Source organism: Budorcas taxicolor, chromosome 11 (genome assembly GCF_023091745.1).
Source record: "Budorcas taxicolor isolate Tak-1 chromosome 11, Takin1.1, whole genome shotgun sequence".
Classification (NCBI taxonomy): Eukaryota; Metazoa; Chordata; class Mammalia; order Artiodactyla; family Bovidae; genus Budorcas; species Budorcas taxicolor.
The window spans coordinates 131546692-131562979 of record NC_068920.1 but is presented as its reverse complement, the minus strand read 5'-3'; the positions used below and the strand labels follow the sequence as shown (position 1 = coordinate 131562979).

Sequence of the window (16288 nt, the reverse complement as noted above, 5' to 3'; positions counted from 1 at the left end):
TAAAAGGATCTTAAGATCCTTAAGATCTTAAGTCGGATCTTAAGATCTAACTTGATGAGCATGAGTTTGAGCAATCTCTGGGAGTTGGTGATGGACAGGGAAGCCTGGTGTGCCATGTTTTTTGTGTATGAAAATATACTTCTGTAACTCCAGAATTACATGACCTGAAGAGCTCACATAATTCTCTTACTTATGGGATATTTTGGTTGAAAGTTAAGTTCCTCCAATAAAATGTTTCCTGTGTTATAGTTAAAATATACTCGTCCTGGGCTACCGACCTTCAGCCAAGAAGTACTACACAAATGGAAGTCAGATATCAAGAAGTATCATCGCATTCAGTGTCCTAACCAGGTGGTTCTTTCTCTTTTATCTAGTCATTAAATGTTGATCAAGTATCTGCTGTTGTTTCAGTTATGTATTCCTTTGTGACAAAGCATGTGAATCTTAAAAAGTTAAAACATTGATTACTTTATTAACAGTTCTGTAAATCACCAGTTCTGTCCACACTCAGAGGGCAGTTGTATTAATACATGGTATCAGCCGGAATCATTTATGGGTTGCTTTTAGCTGGAAGTTCTGAGTGTTGAATGGCTTCTAAGCAGCCACTTCAGCTGGAATATTGGCTGCCCATATGGCCTCTCTATCTTGCATTGTAGTTGGGTTACCAGCAGGATACATGGTGACTGAATTCTCAGGAAGAATATTCCAAGAACATAAAGAAGAAGCTCAGATCTCTTAGGCCTAGCTTCAGAATTTGTTCAGCATCATTTTCATAGCATGCTGTTTGACAAAGGCATCACAAGACTTACGCAGTTTCAAAGGGAGGGTGTATGACACATTTCCTGATTGGAAAAGTGGCATAAAATTTCCTGCCATCATTAATCAACTGCAATTGTATATGCAGTGCTTTGGAGAGGAGTAGATAAACGAGAGACATTTATACTAGAGAAAGTTAATTTTTGCAAAACCTGAGCATGCAATTTTTTGTGTGTTTCTAAGTATTGGAAAAGTACCAGAGAAGAGAATGTTTTAAGCTTTATTAAGCAGCTTGCTTATCTCTTTTTCTTTTACCTCTTCTGTTCTCTGGCTTGCATATGTCTCTGTGTGGTTGTGGTGCAATTTATTTGACCTCTTCCTCCCGAGGATAGAGTGGGTTAATGTGAATGGCCAGATTGCTAAGAAAATGATGCTGTTTGGTGTCATCTTCACATGCTTTCTTCTTCTCTTTTACAGGGTTGTGAGGCTGTCTACAGTAGTGTATCTGGTCTTAAAGCTCACCTGGGCTCTTGTACATTGGTTTGTAACATTCTGAACTATTTATCTGAACATGACCTCTAAAATAGTCTGACATGGAAGAGAATTCAGTTTTGGTGAACGGCTAGTTATCCTGTTGTCTGTTATCTTCAAAGACTGGTTTAGTTTTTTTGTGTGTGTCCCAAAAATTCTTGTCTGTTACTAGGTGGGATACCAGGGCATGCCAAAGATGCAGAATAGCCCAAAATAGCCATAAGTCATATCACTGAAAAAATTTGGAGAAAAATACATAGTTCTCAGTGCCTATCAGGGATTTAACTTTTTCCACCTGAGCCTATGCTACACTGGGCCTGTCCTGCTTTACTGGGCCTTCAGCTTCCTAGAATCAGTTTAACATGTGTTTATCTAGACTGGTGAAGATCTCCAGAGCCATCTGAACTATACTGTCTTCCGGCGATGGGAGATGGGATCCCTGGATGTCAGGTTCACAGCCATTCACCTCACTGAATCTTTTCCATGTTGACCCAGGGGCCCTATAGCCAACGAGCCCTGGGATTGCTGCCACTTTCTGTTCCTGTTCAGCAGTATCTGCTCACACAAAATGAGCACCATGGAAACCTGAAACTTCAGGAGGGGAGAGAAGTCTTAATTCAAGGTTAACAAAGGAGTGGTAGGCTCCCAAACCAGACCTGTGCAGGAATGCTTAGGGGTTTGTCATCTTGATCCTAGTTTGAGTCATTCAGCTAGGTCTTATGGAGGGTACTCTTCTAATTCTGGATTACCAAGGCATTCTTTACAGCAGTGGATTGATTCTAGTGGCAAGAATTACATTTTGGTCCCTCATTGAACTTAAGGAGTTTGGTCATTTAGGGGAAGAAACCTGGAAGGAAGTGGAAGACATAGGGAAAATAGAAGAATGTGACATCTTACATAATAAAATCAGGGAACTTCAGATTGTGTTGGGGGCTTAGTGGGGCCAGTGTTTGGTATAGAGTTGCATTAGAATAGATGTATTATGGTGATAGTATACCCAAACGAGTTTTCCTAAATATATTGCTGTTCTTCACTTTGCTGAAGTTGTATTTTCTCTTTTCATCTCTAATAGTCCCTATCCATTGCCCAGGTAGCATATGTGGCTTATTGGAAGGGTAGTATTAACTATTTAACATGTAATGGTGTACTTTAACTTTTACCTAGCATGTTGTCTTCTCCGTACTTTGAGGAAGGGAGGGTCTCTGCTGGCACTAACCTGGCTTATCTCCTGAATTAGCAGTTTACTTGTGCTGTAACCATTATTTGTAGGTGTGACTTAGGATAGGCTTAAAGTGCTGGGTGGTGATTTGAGTTCAAACAATAAATTGTATTTTTTCAATATTGTAAATATATGTATGCGTATATATATGTGTGTGTGTAGACACACTCACACACACATGGATACATACATTACTATTTGGGATTTTCCTAAATTTGTTCCTAAATTGACCAGTCGTGCTTTTTTTTTCTTGAAAATAGGGAACGTTTGTGGCTGGAAAATACAAGTGTCTTCTCTGTCAGAAAGAATTTGTGTCAGAGAGTGGTGTCAAGTATCACATCAACTCTGTCCATGCTGAGGTGAGGCTCCTTTTTTCCCACAATTTCATAATCTTGTGAAGATGTGTCACAAGGGCATGTGGATTTTTTGACTCTTACTTTGGGCTGGGACTTTCAAGAAAAACTAAAGGGTCTACTGGACTCATTAGAGTTAAAAGACTTCCTTAAATCAGATGTAGACTAGTATTTTTCTATGAAAGCATTTGGGCATCCTTGGTATCTCAGCTGGTAAAGAATCTACCTGCAATGCAGGAGACGCTGGTTCAATTCCTGGGTCAGGAAGATCTCCTGGATAAGGGAATGGCAACCCACTCCTGTATTTTGGGGCTTCCCTGGTGGCTCAGACAGTAAAGTATCTGCCCGCGATGTGGGAGACCTGGGTTTGATCCCTGGGTTGGAAAGATCCCTTGGAGAAGGGAATGGCTACTGACTCCAGTATTCTAACCAGAATTTCATGGACAGAGGAGCCTGGCATGCTACAGTCCATGAGGTCACAAAGAGTTGGACACGACTGAGTGACTTTCACTCACTCACTCATGAAAGCATTTGAAATAACTGTGGCTATGAACAGCCCTGATTCTTCTAATTAACTTGTATGCACGGGCTCAGTCGTGTCTGACTCCTTTGTGAGCTCATGGAGTGAGGCCCACCAGGCTCCTCTGTCCATGGGATTTCCCAGGCAAGAATACTGGAGTGGGTTGCCATTTCCTTCTCCAGGGGGTCTACCCAACACAGGGATTGAACTCACATCTCCTGTGTCTCCTGCTTTACCACTGAGCCACCTGGGAAGCCCTCTGATTACCTGAAGTCTAGTTAAACTAGGCATTTGACAACTGCATTTACACCTTTGGAATTCTTGTTTCACAGCAATGTCTATACTCCTGTTTTCTGATATTCCAACATCTTTGAGCAACATGTTTTGAATATTGTTGAAATACTGCATAGAAAGAATGTAAAAGATGTTATTGAGAGAACTGAGGTAATTTGAATACTAACTATACTACAAAGTGATAGTAATGAGTCATTGTTAATATTCCGAAATGTGATAACTGTATTGTAGTTAGGCAGGGAATGCCCTTGTTCTTAGGCAGATACATGATGTGTTTAGGAATAAAGTATCATGTCAGTAACTAAACTGAAGATGGTTCAGAGGAAGGAAGAAAGGGAGAGTTGCGGGAGGGAAGGAGGGGAAGAGAGATTAACATTGGTCAGTCTAGGTGGTCCTTGAACTATTGTAACTTTTGTGGAAAGTCTGTAACTTCTCAAAATTAAAATGTTAAAAGTTGGAAATGCTTTAAGTTCAGAAGGTCAAGAGTTTTCTCTTGGGGAAAGTTTTTAGGAGTCCAGATGAACAGAGAATTTGTTTACTATAGAATAAATCCGTTATTGCAAAAGCTCAAGGAGTAGAGTGTGCATTCTCTTGGCATATTTTACTGAAGAAACTATTGTTGCCTGCTGGGGAAAAATAGCAAGCCCCTGCAGCAGTTCTCTGCCCTCAGATGTAATAGTTCTTAGCCATGTGGGCTTCAGTTCAGTTCAGTTGCTTAGTCGTGTCCGACTCTCTGTGACTCCATGGACCGCAGCACTCCAGGCCTCCCTGGCCATCACCAACTCCAAGAGTCCACCCAAACCCATGTCCATTGAGTCGGTGATGCCATCCAACCATCTCATCCTCTGTCATCCCCTTCTCTTCCTATCCTCAATCTTTCCCAGCATCAGGGTCTTTTCCAGTGAGTCAACTCTTCTCATGAGGTGGCCAAAGTACTGAAGTTTCAGCTTTAACATCAGTCCTTCCAATGAACACCCAGGACTGGTCTCCTTTAGGATGGACTGGTTGGATCTCCTCGCAGTCCAAGGGACTCTCAAAAGTCTTCTCCAACACCACAGTTCAAAAGCATCAATTCTAAAGTGCTCAGCTTTCTTTATAGTCCAACTCTCACATCCATACATGACCACTGGAAAAACCATAGCCTTGACTAGACGGACCTTTGTTGGCAAAGTAATGTCTCTGCTTTTTAATATGCTGTCTAGGTTGGTCATAACTTTCCTTCCAAGGAGTAAGCGTCTTTTAATTTCATGGCTGCAGTCACCATCTGCAGTGCTTTTGGAGTCTAGAAAAATAAAGTCAGCCACTGTTTCCCCATCTATTTGCCATGAAGTGATGGGACTGGATGCCATGATCTTCGTCTTCTGAATGTTGAGCTTTAAGCCAGCTTTTTCACTCTCCTCTTTCACTTTCATCAAGAGGCTCTTGAGTTCTTCTTCCCTTTCTGCCATAAAGGTGGTGTCATCTGTATGTCTGAGGTTAATGATATTTCTGCCGGCAGTCTTAATTCCAGCTTGTGCTTCCTCCAGACCAGCGTTTCTCATGATGTACTCTGCATATAAGTTAAATAAGCAGGGTGACAATATACAACCTAGACATACTCCTTATTTGGAACCAGTCTGTTGTTCCATGTCCAGTTCTAACTGTTGTTTCCTGACCTGCATACAGGTTTCTCAAGAGGTAGGTCAGGTGGTCTGGTATTCCCATCCCCTTCAGAATTTTCCACAGTTTCTTGTGATCCACACAGTCAAAGGCTTTGTCAGAGTCAATAAAGCAGAAATAGATGTTTTTCTGGACTTCAGTTAGTTTTTCGGGCTTCAGTTAGTGTCATCCATTGTGGTTCCTGTTGCTTTACCGGTTGAAGCTTTGGGAATCCCTTTCCACATTTGAGATTTCTTCAAGAAGGCCAGTCCTTATTTTCTATTTGAATAATACTATAACTTTTTATGCTACAGGAAGTGTTTGAAAGATAGTTATCTCCTAACAGAATATGGTTTTGTGTAGTTCACTTGTTTCTCCAGTTTCTTCCTCAAAAGTTGGAACCAACAAATTTCACTTAGCCTGGGCCTTGCTCCCAAGCATTTGTTCAATGATTTATGATGATATTTATGAACTCTGTACTGTTGTAAACATGTTTACCTTTTTCCTACCATTTTGCCTCACTTTCTTAGGCTACATTTTTTTAAACACATTCAGAAACATGTAAGTGGACAGAGTAGTGTAATGAACAGCTTTCACAGTCCTCTGTGGGGCCCATCTGGTGTCATTGATAATTGCATCCACTTTTCTTGTCCTTTTATGCTTATTTAAAAGCAAATGTCCATATCACATATTAGCTGTCAATGCTTCTTTCAACCTGTGTCTAGAAATATGAGGACTTTTAAAAATACATGACTGCAACCATCATCACACATTAAAACTTAACAAAGATTCCTTAATATCATCATATATGTACTCATTATTTATACTTCCCTAACTGTCTCATCATTTTATTTCAGATTTGGTTTATTCCAATCAAGATCTAAAACCAGACTTCCCTGGTGGTCCAGTGGTTAAGACTCTGTGCTTCCACTTCAGGAGGAAAAAGAAGGAAGTAAATGAATGAATGAATTAAAATAAAATAGACAAATGCAATATATGGACCTTTGTTCTAGATTTTTTTATTTTGGCCTCACCACATGGCATGGGGAATCTTAGTTCTCCGAACAGGGAACCAGTGCCCCTTGCGTTGTGAGTGCCGAGTCTTAACCACTGTACTGCTAGGGAAGTCCTTGTATTTGTCTGTTTTAATCTAGAGTAGTGCTATCTAATACAAATATAATGTGAGCCACATGTGTAATCCAGATTTTTCTACTAACTGCATTTTTTTAATGTATAAAGAAAACTGGTGAAATTGACTTTAATACTGTATTTTATTTAAACACAATATGTCTAAAATGCTGTCTTTTTAACATGATAGTCAATACAGAATTATTAATGAGATACGTCACATTTTTTTTCACAGAAAGTCTTTGAAATTTACTGTGTTTTACATAGCTTATCTCAATTTGGATTCAGCACATTTCAAGAGCTTATTAATGACACATGGCTAGTGACAATCTCATCAGGCAATGTAGGTGTTTCTTTTCCCCTATTATTTAAGAAACCAGGCCCTTGGTCACCTATGTTTACTCACATTCTGGACTTGGCTGTTTGCATTCCTTTATCAGTGATTCTCTATTCTGCTATTTCCTATGAATTGGTAGTTAGAGCTAGAAGACTGAGCAGATTTCTTGATTTAGGTTGACATTTTGTTGATTTTATTTCTGTGTTTTGTTTTGGTTTTTTTCTTTAGCAGGAATACTTCTTCATTGGGTTCCAGTTCCTCCAGCCCCTAATTTTTTAAACTGAGACTCAGAGAGGTTAAGTAGTTTTCTGATGGTCACATGGTTAGAAACAGAGCTGAGATTTATACTTAGGTGGTCTGGCTACAAAATTAAAAATTGAAATAAAAATCCCCTATAGCCAAATGCTTTATGTTTCATGAGGAGATCTTCAAAAGGAGAGGAATGGGTGGGATGATGCTAAGTAATCAGACTTTGTAGATCCCTTACAGTAGTACCTGAAGTCATGTCTTAAACAAGAAGTGCTTGTAATGACTGCTTTGTACCGAATTTCTCCAGTTTATAAGACACAGTTCTAAGCTCTAGTTTCATATCTGTTTCCTCCTTACTGTGTTCTGCTCTAATCCTACCTAAAAAAAAGTCTTCCATACCGCTTCCTCGAGCACTGTATTTTGACTGGATGTGTGTTTGTGTTTTGCCTCTGTAGGATTGGTTTGTTGTCAATCCGACAACAACCAAGAGCTTTGAGAAGCTGATGAAGATAAAACAGCGACAGCAAGAAGAAGAGAAGCGGAGGCAGCAGCACAGGAGCCGACGGTCTCTCAGGCGGCGGCAGCAGCCTGGCATTGAGCTTCCTGAGACAGAGCCAAGTCTTAGAGTAGGGAAGGATCAGAGGAGGAATCATGAGGAACTGCTAGTGGCGACATCCCGTAAAGAACCAGAGCAGGAGCCAGTGCCAACACAGTTTCAGAAAGTCAGGTCCCCAAAGACAAGTCATAAACGAGGAAAGAAATAGGCAGTCAGTGTGAAAGCACTCCTGGGAGAGTGGATGGGAGGCTGTGGTCACAGGGACCTGTGTGGAGTGGCCTGAGTCACGGGGGCTGAGTGAAGAGAAATTTACTCTTTCAGCTGTTTGTGTAATGCTGTGACACTCTCAGCTCCTTCCTCCTGTGTAAATTTCACTGTTTTCCCTACTGATTCTTGTGAACCCTCCACCACCCCCACCCCCATCTCCTTTTTGGTAGATTTTCCTGCTATTCTCATTGGAGTCCCCCTGTTTTTCTCTCATCTTGCCCAAAGAGCTCCCCCTTAAGGTCCACTGTAGGCCCTCTTGCCCTGTACAAGACTAAGAAACCTGTTTGATTATCCTTTCCATACTGGGGTATAGAATGTTCTTGGAAATGCCATTGATTTCGTAGTTACTCCATCATCTATCTTATAAAAATGATTCCAAACTAACTTTTTAAAACCGTACTGATTGATGATTTTGTATTTGTGGTATAACAAGCCTAGAACCTAGAACTGTTGTCATTCCTTTAATAAGGGTCCCCTGTCTGCTTGGGTGACAGAATTTATGGAGGCTGTTTGTTGTCTCATTATGGTTTTAGGATTGAAAGTGAGAAAATACTTAGAATAATAAAGCTAGACCCTCTGGATGCAGGTTTTCCTGGGAAATACTTCGTCCCAGGTGGCAGTAAGTAACTAGATGCACAGGCATGATATGCAGCCTTAGGAGGAATATGTCTCACATAAAATGACTGGAAAGAAGAAGGCAGCAGAAATAAATACCAACTCAAATCAACTGCAGTTTATTTTGCTCCTGCAGTTTTGAGGATTGAGAAGTAATACCCTTTTACCTCTGATATTTGACACAGAACCATAATATTGCTGGTACTGCCATGAAGATTGGTAGCCAGGGTGCACATTCCTTCTCCCCTGGACTTGACCTGATGGTTAGTCTGCACTCTGTTAAGTCCTCGTATCTCCCATTAGCCAAAGTCTGTCTGAATTTTCTGAGAATGTTGTTCTCTACCCTTTTTTAGATGTTGTGTTCTGTCCTCTTTATAACCTGAGACTTTGACACCAGGTGTAGATACTTATCTGGAGTTGGAAAAAAAAGTTCTTTTTCTGATACTCATGCCTAGCCGATAGTATCTGTTAGGCTGTTTCTCCTTGAGGCTGGCTTTCCGTGGAGCATTGATTAGAGCAGCTCTGTTACTGTATTTCTGAATTCTCTTCCCCTTTCCATAAATATTGGTCTTCTATATTCTTGCCAATTTTTGTGGCTTATGCCACATAAAAAGCCAGAGACCCTTAACCCTGATGTGGACCAGTACTGCCTTTTCAAAATCTAAAAGGCTGTTAACCACTATTAACTGTTCTCTGTGCTCCTCCATATAGCCTTAAAATGTGGGCTTTTGTGAAGACCACTTTGAAACATAGGAGCATTGAAACCTGGTTGGGATACTGCCAGAACAGGTAGTTTTGAAACGAAGGACATGGTCTGTCCACTCGACATTGTCATTGGCAGTTGCTCTCTTAAAGCCCTTTCCATTCATGAGGATTGTCAGGGAGGAAAATGGAGAAGCTCTGTTAATTTCTGGTGAGTAAGATTTGGGGAATGTTTGGCAATGGCAAGAAAAATAAACAACTGTGTTAGAATGATGTTTTCCATTGTTCATTGACTCCAATGTGCTACCTGTCTCCTTGCTGACACTGTGTGTGAAGGGAGGGAAATGATGACTAGAGATGGGGATGAGTTTTGAAGAAGTAACATACAGTTTTTCAGTAGTTGCTTAGGTCTAAAATTATGCTGGTTCAAATGAATCTACTCATACCTTGCTTTATTGCTCTTCCCTTTACAGATACTGATTTTGATGGAAGTATGTACAGTTGTTGCTTTAGACATAATGGAATTGCACACTTTAAAGCAACTACAATGCAGTGTAGTCTATATTGCATACCTTTTATATGCACTGTTCAGTTGCTTAGTCGTCTCCGACTCTTTGCGACCCCATGAACTGCAACATGGCAGGTCTCCCTGTCCATCACCAACTCCAAGAGTCCACCCAAACCCATGTCCATTGAGTCGGTGATGCCATCCAACCATCTCATCCTCTGTCATCCCCTTCTCCTCCTGCCCTCAGTCTTTCCTAGCATCAGGGTCTTTTCCAATGAGTCAGGTCTTTGCATCAGGTGGCCGAAGTATTGGAGTTTCAGCTTCAACATAAGTCCTTCCAGTGAACACCCAGGACTGGTCTCCTTTAGGATGGACTGGTTGGATCTCCTTGCAGTCCAAGGGACTCTCAAGAGTCTTCTCCAACATAGCAGTTCAAAAGCATCAATTCTGCCCTCAGCTTTCTTTATAGTCCAACTCTCACATCCATACATGACCACTGGAAAAACCATAGCCTTGACTATATGGACATTTGTTGGCAAAGTAATATCTGCTTTTCAATATGCTGTCTAGGTTGGTCATAACTTTCCTTCCAAGGAGTAAACATCTTTTAATTTCATGGCTGCGGTCACCATCTGCAGGGCTTTTGGAGCCCAGAAAAAGAAAGTCGGCCACTGTTTCCCCATCTATTTGCCATGAAGTGATGGCCATGATCTTCGTTTTCTGAATGTTGAGCTTTAAGCCAACTTTTTCGCTCTCTTTCACTTTCATCAAGGGACTCTTTACTCTTCAGTTTCTGCCATAAGGGTGGTGTTATCTGCATATCTGAGGTATTGATATTTCTCCCCAGCAATCTAGATTCCAGCTCGTGCTTCCTCCAGCCCAGCATTTCTCATGATGTGCTCTGCATATAAGTGAAATAAGCAGGGTGACAATATACAGCCTTGATGTACTCCTTTTCCTATTTGGAACCAGTCTGTTGTTCCATGTCCAGTTCTAACTTGCTTCCTGAGCTGCATACAGATTTCTCAGGAGACAAGTCAGGTGGTCTGGTATTCCCATCTCTTGAAGAATTTTCCACAGTTTATTGTGATCCACACAGTCAAAGGCTTTGTCATGGTCAATAAAGCAGAAATAGATGTTTTTCTGAAACTCTCTTTCGATATGCACTGGGAGACTGGAAAATTCATGTGACTCGCTTTATTGTAAATTTCACCGTATTGGCAGTAGTGTGCACCCAAACCCCCAATAATAGATGTGTGCCTGTAATTGGTTTGAGGTTAAACTTGTCCAGTCTCATCCAGGGCCCTCACAGGGGATCCTTTTATATTTGCTGTCTGAGCCAGGGATCAGCAGGACACACTAGAGAGAATTCTAATCATATTACTGAGTGTTTTACGTTTTTAAACCAAATTCATTAGAATAATATTTCCTGAAGTTGGACCATATCAAGTCCAGCTAGATTTTGGAGCAGTGTGAACTCCCTGCACTGGGGAACAGACATTGGTACAATCAATTTATAAACAAATTGGCAAGATCTCTTAAAATTGAAGATCTGCCCTGCGACTCAGAACACCCTAGGATGATATAGATTCCTCTTGCTCAGGGGTTCCAGTAGACATCTACAAGAATGATATTCCAGTCTAAAAATGATACTACAATCTTATTCCCAATTCATAGTGGAAGCATCCTTGTACCAGACTACTAGCTGTCCAGCAAAATTGAACAGGTTGCAGAGTTACAGGGTTACAGGACAAATGACTACACTTCCCAGGGCTCCACCTAATCCCCCTAATAGTGATGGGCTAACCAGCTAACTTCGCTCCAGTGGAGTGTGAGTAGAAATGTATCAATTCTGTGCCAGAACTTTTAAGAGGGTGAGTGTACTTCCATGCTTAATTTCCCCTTCTGGTAGATGTGTATGATAAGGCATCTCTAGGGTGTGGTAGAGCACAACATGGAAGATGTTTGATTCCCTGAATCACCTCAAGAAAGACTATTTGCCCTTCAGGAGATCTCAGACTATTATATGGGTGAAAAATAAATATTCTTTGAGACATGATACAGTCTTGGGTCTGTTAGTGAGCCTAGTCACCTGTATAACCTATTTGTCCCCTCCCACTAAGAGTCAGCTCTCCCCTATGCCTTCTGTTCACCCCGGTGTTTGCCTTTCCATTCTGAACAGTCATCACCTCTTGCCTTTTCAAGAGCTTCCTAACTGGATTCCTTGTTTTCACTGGCTTGGTATACTCCACATACAACTGTGTTGAGTTTTTTATACTATATATCAGACTTCATTCACTTGCTCAAAGCCTAATGATTTCCCAGTGCACTTAGAACAAAATTCATCTCACTTTGTCCTACAAGGCCTCCTTGCTGTCACCATTAACCTTTTTAACCTCCTTGGTCTCTGCTCCACCCTTTTTCTGTCCAGTCCCCAACTATACTTAGCCACATTGATTTTTGTTCCTTAATCCTCCCAAACTCCTTCCCATCTTGGAGCCTTTGCATTCTCTGTTCCCACTGTCTAGAATGTCTTTCCCCAATTGTACTCCAGGCTTCATTTTATCATTTAAGTCTTGACCTAAATTTCAACTCTGAGGTCTGTTCTAACAGTTTCTGTAACATCACCGTCTTTCCTTTCCAGCGTAGGAAAGCAGACAAAAAATAGACTGAAACCTTAGTTGGCCAACCTACTGCTGCTGCTGCTGCTAAGTCGCTTCAGTCGTGTTGACTCTGTGCGACCCCATAGATGGCAGCCCACCAGGCTCCCCCGTCCCTGGGATTCTCCAGGCAAGAACACTGGAGTGTGTTGCCATTTCCTTCTCCAGTGCATGAAAGTGAAAGTCGCTCAGTCGTGTCCCACTCGTCTCGACCCCATGGACTGCAGCCTGTCAGGTTCCTCCACCTGTGGGATTTTCCAGGCAAGAGTACTGGAGTGGGTTGCTGTTGCCTTCTCCGAACCTACTGCTAGCTTGCCGTTAAGAATTTCCAAGGGCCTTTATCAGATGACCCACCCCTTAAAGTCTTCAGAGGCCTCACTCCCAACAGAGAAAGCCAGAAGTACTATACCAGATCAGATCCGTTATCTGGGATGAGAGGAATTCAAAATAGGAGGGAAATTATTCACTCCTGAATTAGATCATCAGGATAGCACTGGCAGGAGGGGGAATTAAAAGAATAATAAGATTCTCCATCCATCCTCCATTCCAACTCATTATCCTTAGTTATATATTTTCCATAGAGAATAAAGGTTTCAAATGTGTTTTGGATGCCACGTTTTAAAGCAAGCTCTATTTTCAGCTCCACTGACAAACTCTTTAAGGTTTCTTTGTGCTACCTAACATTTGACTTTGTACACTAAAACTGCATTTTTATTTTATACACACTAGTATGAGGAAGACATTCAGAGTTGGTAAGAAGTGAGAAAAATATGAGTAGAAGGTATATTACATTGGAACAATAATGAAATCACTGGGTAATCTTTAATTTTTTTTATTTTCAATAAAAAATTAGGAACCAAGACATTACACATTTAACAGCAAAGTTGTTAAAGCTAAAAGTAAAGGCACATGGAGGCAGAATCCCTTTCTGAATCTAAGTACAAGAATTCATTTCACATATGAATGAAACTGAAAACTGGGAAAATCATTCTGAAGGTTTTCATCACTGATAGTTTCTTTAAAGTTGATTCTATTTTTTCATAAGGGAGTGATGTTAAAATATGAAGCTATATTTCTGTACCAGGATTCAGCATTCAAAGAAATCCCTGATCTGATCATTAGTATCTCCTAAGTGCCAAAAATGTAACTATCCTAAAAGTCTAAACTAATTTAAAATACTATTTCTAGTTCAATTGAAGGGGCATAGATGTAGGATACACATGACCTAAAGCTAAAGTGCTCTTTCTTATTGAAACTTCAGTCATCTTTGTAATCTTAGAATTTGAGGATGTTGCTAGGGAACAAGATGGCAAAAGAATCTTCAAAAAGTTCTCCAAATATATGACCACTTTCTTTTGATACATTTTTCTAAAACAGGCAGAAGCAGTCAGTCATCTCACTCACGTTAGTGGTATTTCTCCACAGAAAACTGACTGACTATACTGTGCCCTCCACCCTTCCTTCACAGAGTTTGAATAAGTGAAAGTGTTGGTTGTTTAGTCGTGTCTGACTCTTTGTGACTCCATGGATTATAGCCTGCCAGGCTCCTCTGTTCATGGAATTCTCCAGGCAAGAATACTGGAGTGGGTTGCCATGCCCTTCTCCAGGGGATCTTCCCAACCAAGGAATTGAACCCGGGTCTCCTGCATTACAGGCAGATTCTTTACCATCTGAGCCACCTTGGTAAAGAATGCTTGCAATGCAGGAGACCCAGGTTCAGTCCCTAGGTCAAGAAGATCCTCTGGAGAAGGGAATGGCTACCCAATCCTTGCCTGGAGAATTTCATGGACAGAGGAGCCTGGCGGGCTACAGTCCATGGGGTCACGAAGTGTCAGATACCACTGAACAACTAACATCACACAGTTTACTCAAAATTGTATGGGCTGAGCATCAGACAGCAGGTCATCCTGTTTACACTTGCTGTTATTAATCTTTCAATCATGAGAAAACTACAGAAGCAGCTACTTGATCACCAGCACAGACTTTATAAAGAAGCTTGAAAACACTGCACGTGTGTGCCAAGGTGGCCAAAGAAGGGAGGATACATGGACATTGGTTGTTTACAGAGCACAAAGCAGAATCTAACAATCTGAAATGCTATTCCTCAGGGGTTTCCTTTTCTGTAAAGAAACCTAACTTAGCTAGGTGGAACACACCACACAACTGTTTTTCTGTCACTTTCTCAAGCTGTTTTCTTGAGGTGGTTTCACAGGTGGATTTTTGGCAAATGGTACTGGGTTATCTGGAGGTATAAGGAACAGCCCAGTTATTACCAGGAGCTAATTGAAGAAAAACCTAACTTAATGGGAAGCCAGTGCTACCAATAATCTAGCAGTATTGGTTGAGAAAAACACCTAATCCTTCATATTAACACATTACAATGGGTATTTTACCATAGCAACCTGAGATCTCAAAGCCTTCCTAACCAGGATTATGTTATATAGCACCTAAGAACCCTTGCTCTAGTCTTGACTTAGTGTTATTTTAGAGATTTCTTTGGATGCACCTTTGATTTGGTGCCTAGGGCAGGGTTCCTTGTGGTCTTCGGAGAACCCTGTCCATTTGGGCACCGATTACGCCTTTCCTGCAGCTGTTGCCTCCCTCGCCTTAAGCACTCCACGTACCAGTGCTCCTGCTGCAGCAGCTGCTGCTTCTTTTTTAATTGGCTGTGAGTATCCTCCAACTGATGGCATTTCTGAACTAGCTCTGGAAGTTCCTTCTGTAACTGTTGGTGCTGTCTGTTGATGTTACTGTGGAACTCGGAAACATGCTGCTTTGCTGCCTTCTCCAAGGCCTGGTTCTTGCTTTTCAGCTCCTTTGTTAACTTCTTTCCCGACTCCCTTGCCTCTAGCTCACTCAGCTGTGCCTCCAGTAATGCTTTGTCCTGGAAGAACTGGACGAGCATCGCCTGTTTCTTTGCAGCTGTCTCAACGTGGGTCTTCTTTATCTCCTGCTGAAGTTTCTCAATTTCTCTGTCCTGTTTTTCCTTTATCACTGAAATGTCCTTCATTGCCTCCAACTGCTTATTCAAATTGGATAGGGTGTTTTCCTTCTCCAAGAGCTCTCTTTTAAGCGCTGAATTTTTGTTCGCATATTTGGAGGTTAATTCTTGTTTTCTTTGTTCAATCTTCACGCTTTGTTGTAGATAGTAGTTCCACAGCTTCTCGGTTCTCTGTCTAGACTCCTCTGTTTGCTTGGTCAGGTATTCCTGAAAGAACTGGTTTTCCTTCTGTATGTGATCTTTCTCCTCCAGTAGCTGCCGGGTTTCCACCACTAAGGGCTCTAGCCGAATTTGAGTTTCTTTGATTTCTTTGTCCAGCTTCATCATTTCCATTACTGCTCTTCCCTTAAACCTCTTCTCAACCTTTGTTAGCTTCTCTGGCTTGAGAAAAGTATGTATGAAATTAACATCTGGTTGAAGGGACTCACTGGTGTCCTCAGCCAACCTGAAAGAAGAACAAGCGAGACATCTGCTCATGTTTTTCATGAGAAGTTAGAAAATAATTTTCAAAATGCACACTTGTACTGTAATTCATATCTCAAGTATTTGGGCGGACAAATTGATGTCCCTCACACAAGGTAAGTGGGTAGGAGTGGTGGGGGGAGAGTGGTAGAACTAGGGGTAAAGACAAGGGAGTGTAATTTACAACTGACAAGTCTTCGCTGCAGCCCTGAGAGGTAGCCTCTCCAGCTTAAAGAGGAGAAAACAGGTTCAGAGAATTGAAGTGACTTCACCACAATGTACACCCCCAGAAATTCCTAGTTTCTCCGAGCTAGGCTCTGAGGATCTCGGCCGTCGCCCAGCAACTCAGGGGCTCGGATCCTGCCAGGGTCCGGAGTCGTGCAGTCCTAAGCTGCATAACGTCCTCAGCTGATGGCCAGCCCTCAGTTCAGTTCAGTTCAGTCGCTCAGTCGCGTCGGACTCTTTGGGACCCCATGGACTGCAGCACGCCAG

General features: G+C 41.6%; 2 protein-coding genes across 2 annotated transcripts in view; one reads left to right on the top strand and one right to left on the bottom strand.

The window, feature by feature from the left end:
* The window catches only part of ZNF512 (zinc finger protein 512), a 29161-nt gene extending 19723 nt beyond the window's left edge, over nt 1-9438 (top strand). Inside the window, exons 11-14 of the mRNA XM_052648704.1 lie at nt 250-351; nt 1234-1296; nt 2767-2865; nt 7481-9438. Coding sequence (XP_052504664.1) covers nt 250-351; nt 1234-1296; nt 2767-2865; nt 7481-7789 — 573 coding nt within the window. The 3' untranslated portion in view covers nt 7790-9438. The remainder of the gene's footprint in view (nt 1-249; nt 352-1233; nt 1297-2766; nt 2866-7480) is intronic.
* Nucleotides 9439-14572: 5134 nt separating this feature from the next.
* CCDC121 (coiled-coil domain containing 121) lies at nt 14573-15682 on the bottom strand. The gene has a single exon (XM_052649761.1). The coding sequence runs from the start codon at nt 15665-15667 to the stop codon at nt 14813-14815; it is 855 nt and encodes a 284-aa protein (XP_052505721.1). The 5' UTR covers nt 15668-15682; the 3' UTR covers nt 14573-14812.
* Nucleotides 15683-16288: the final 606 nt, after the last annotated feature.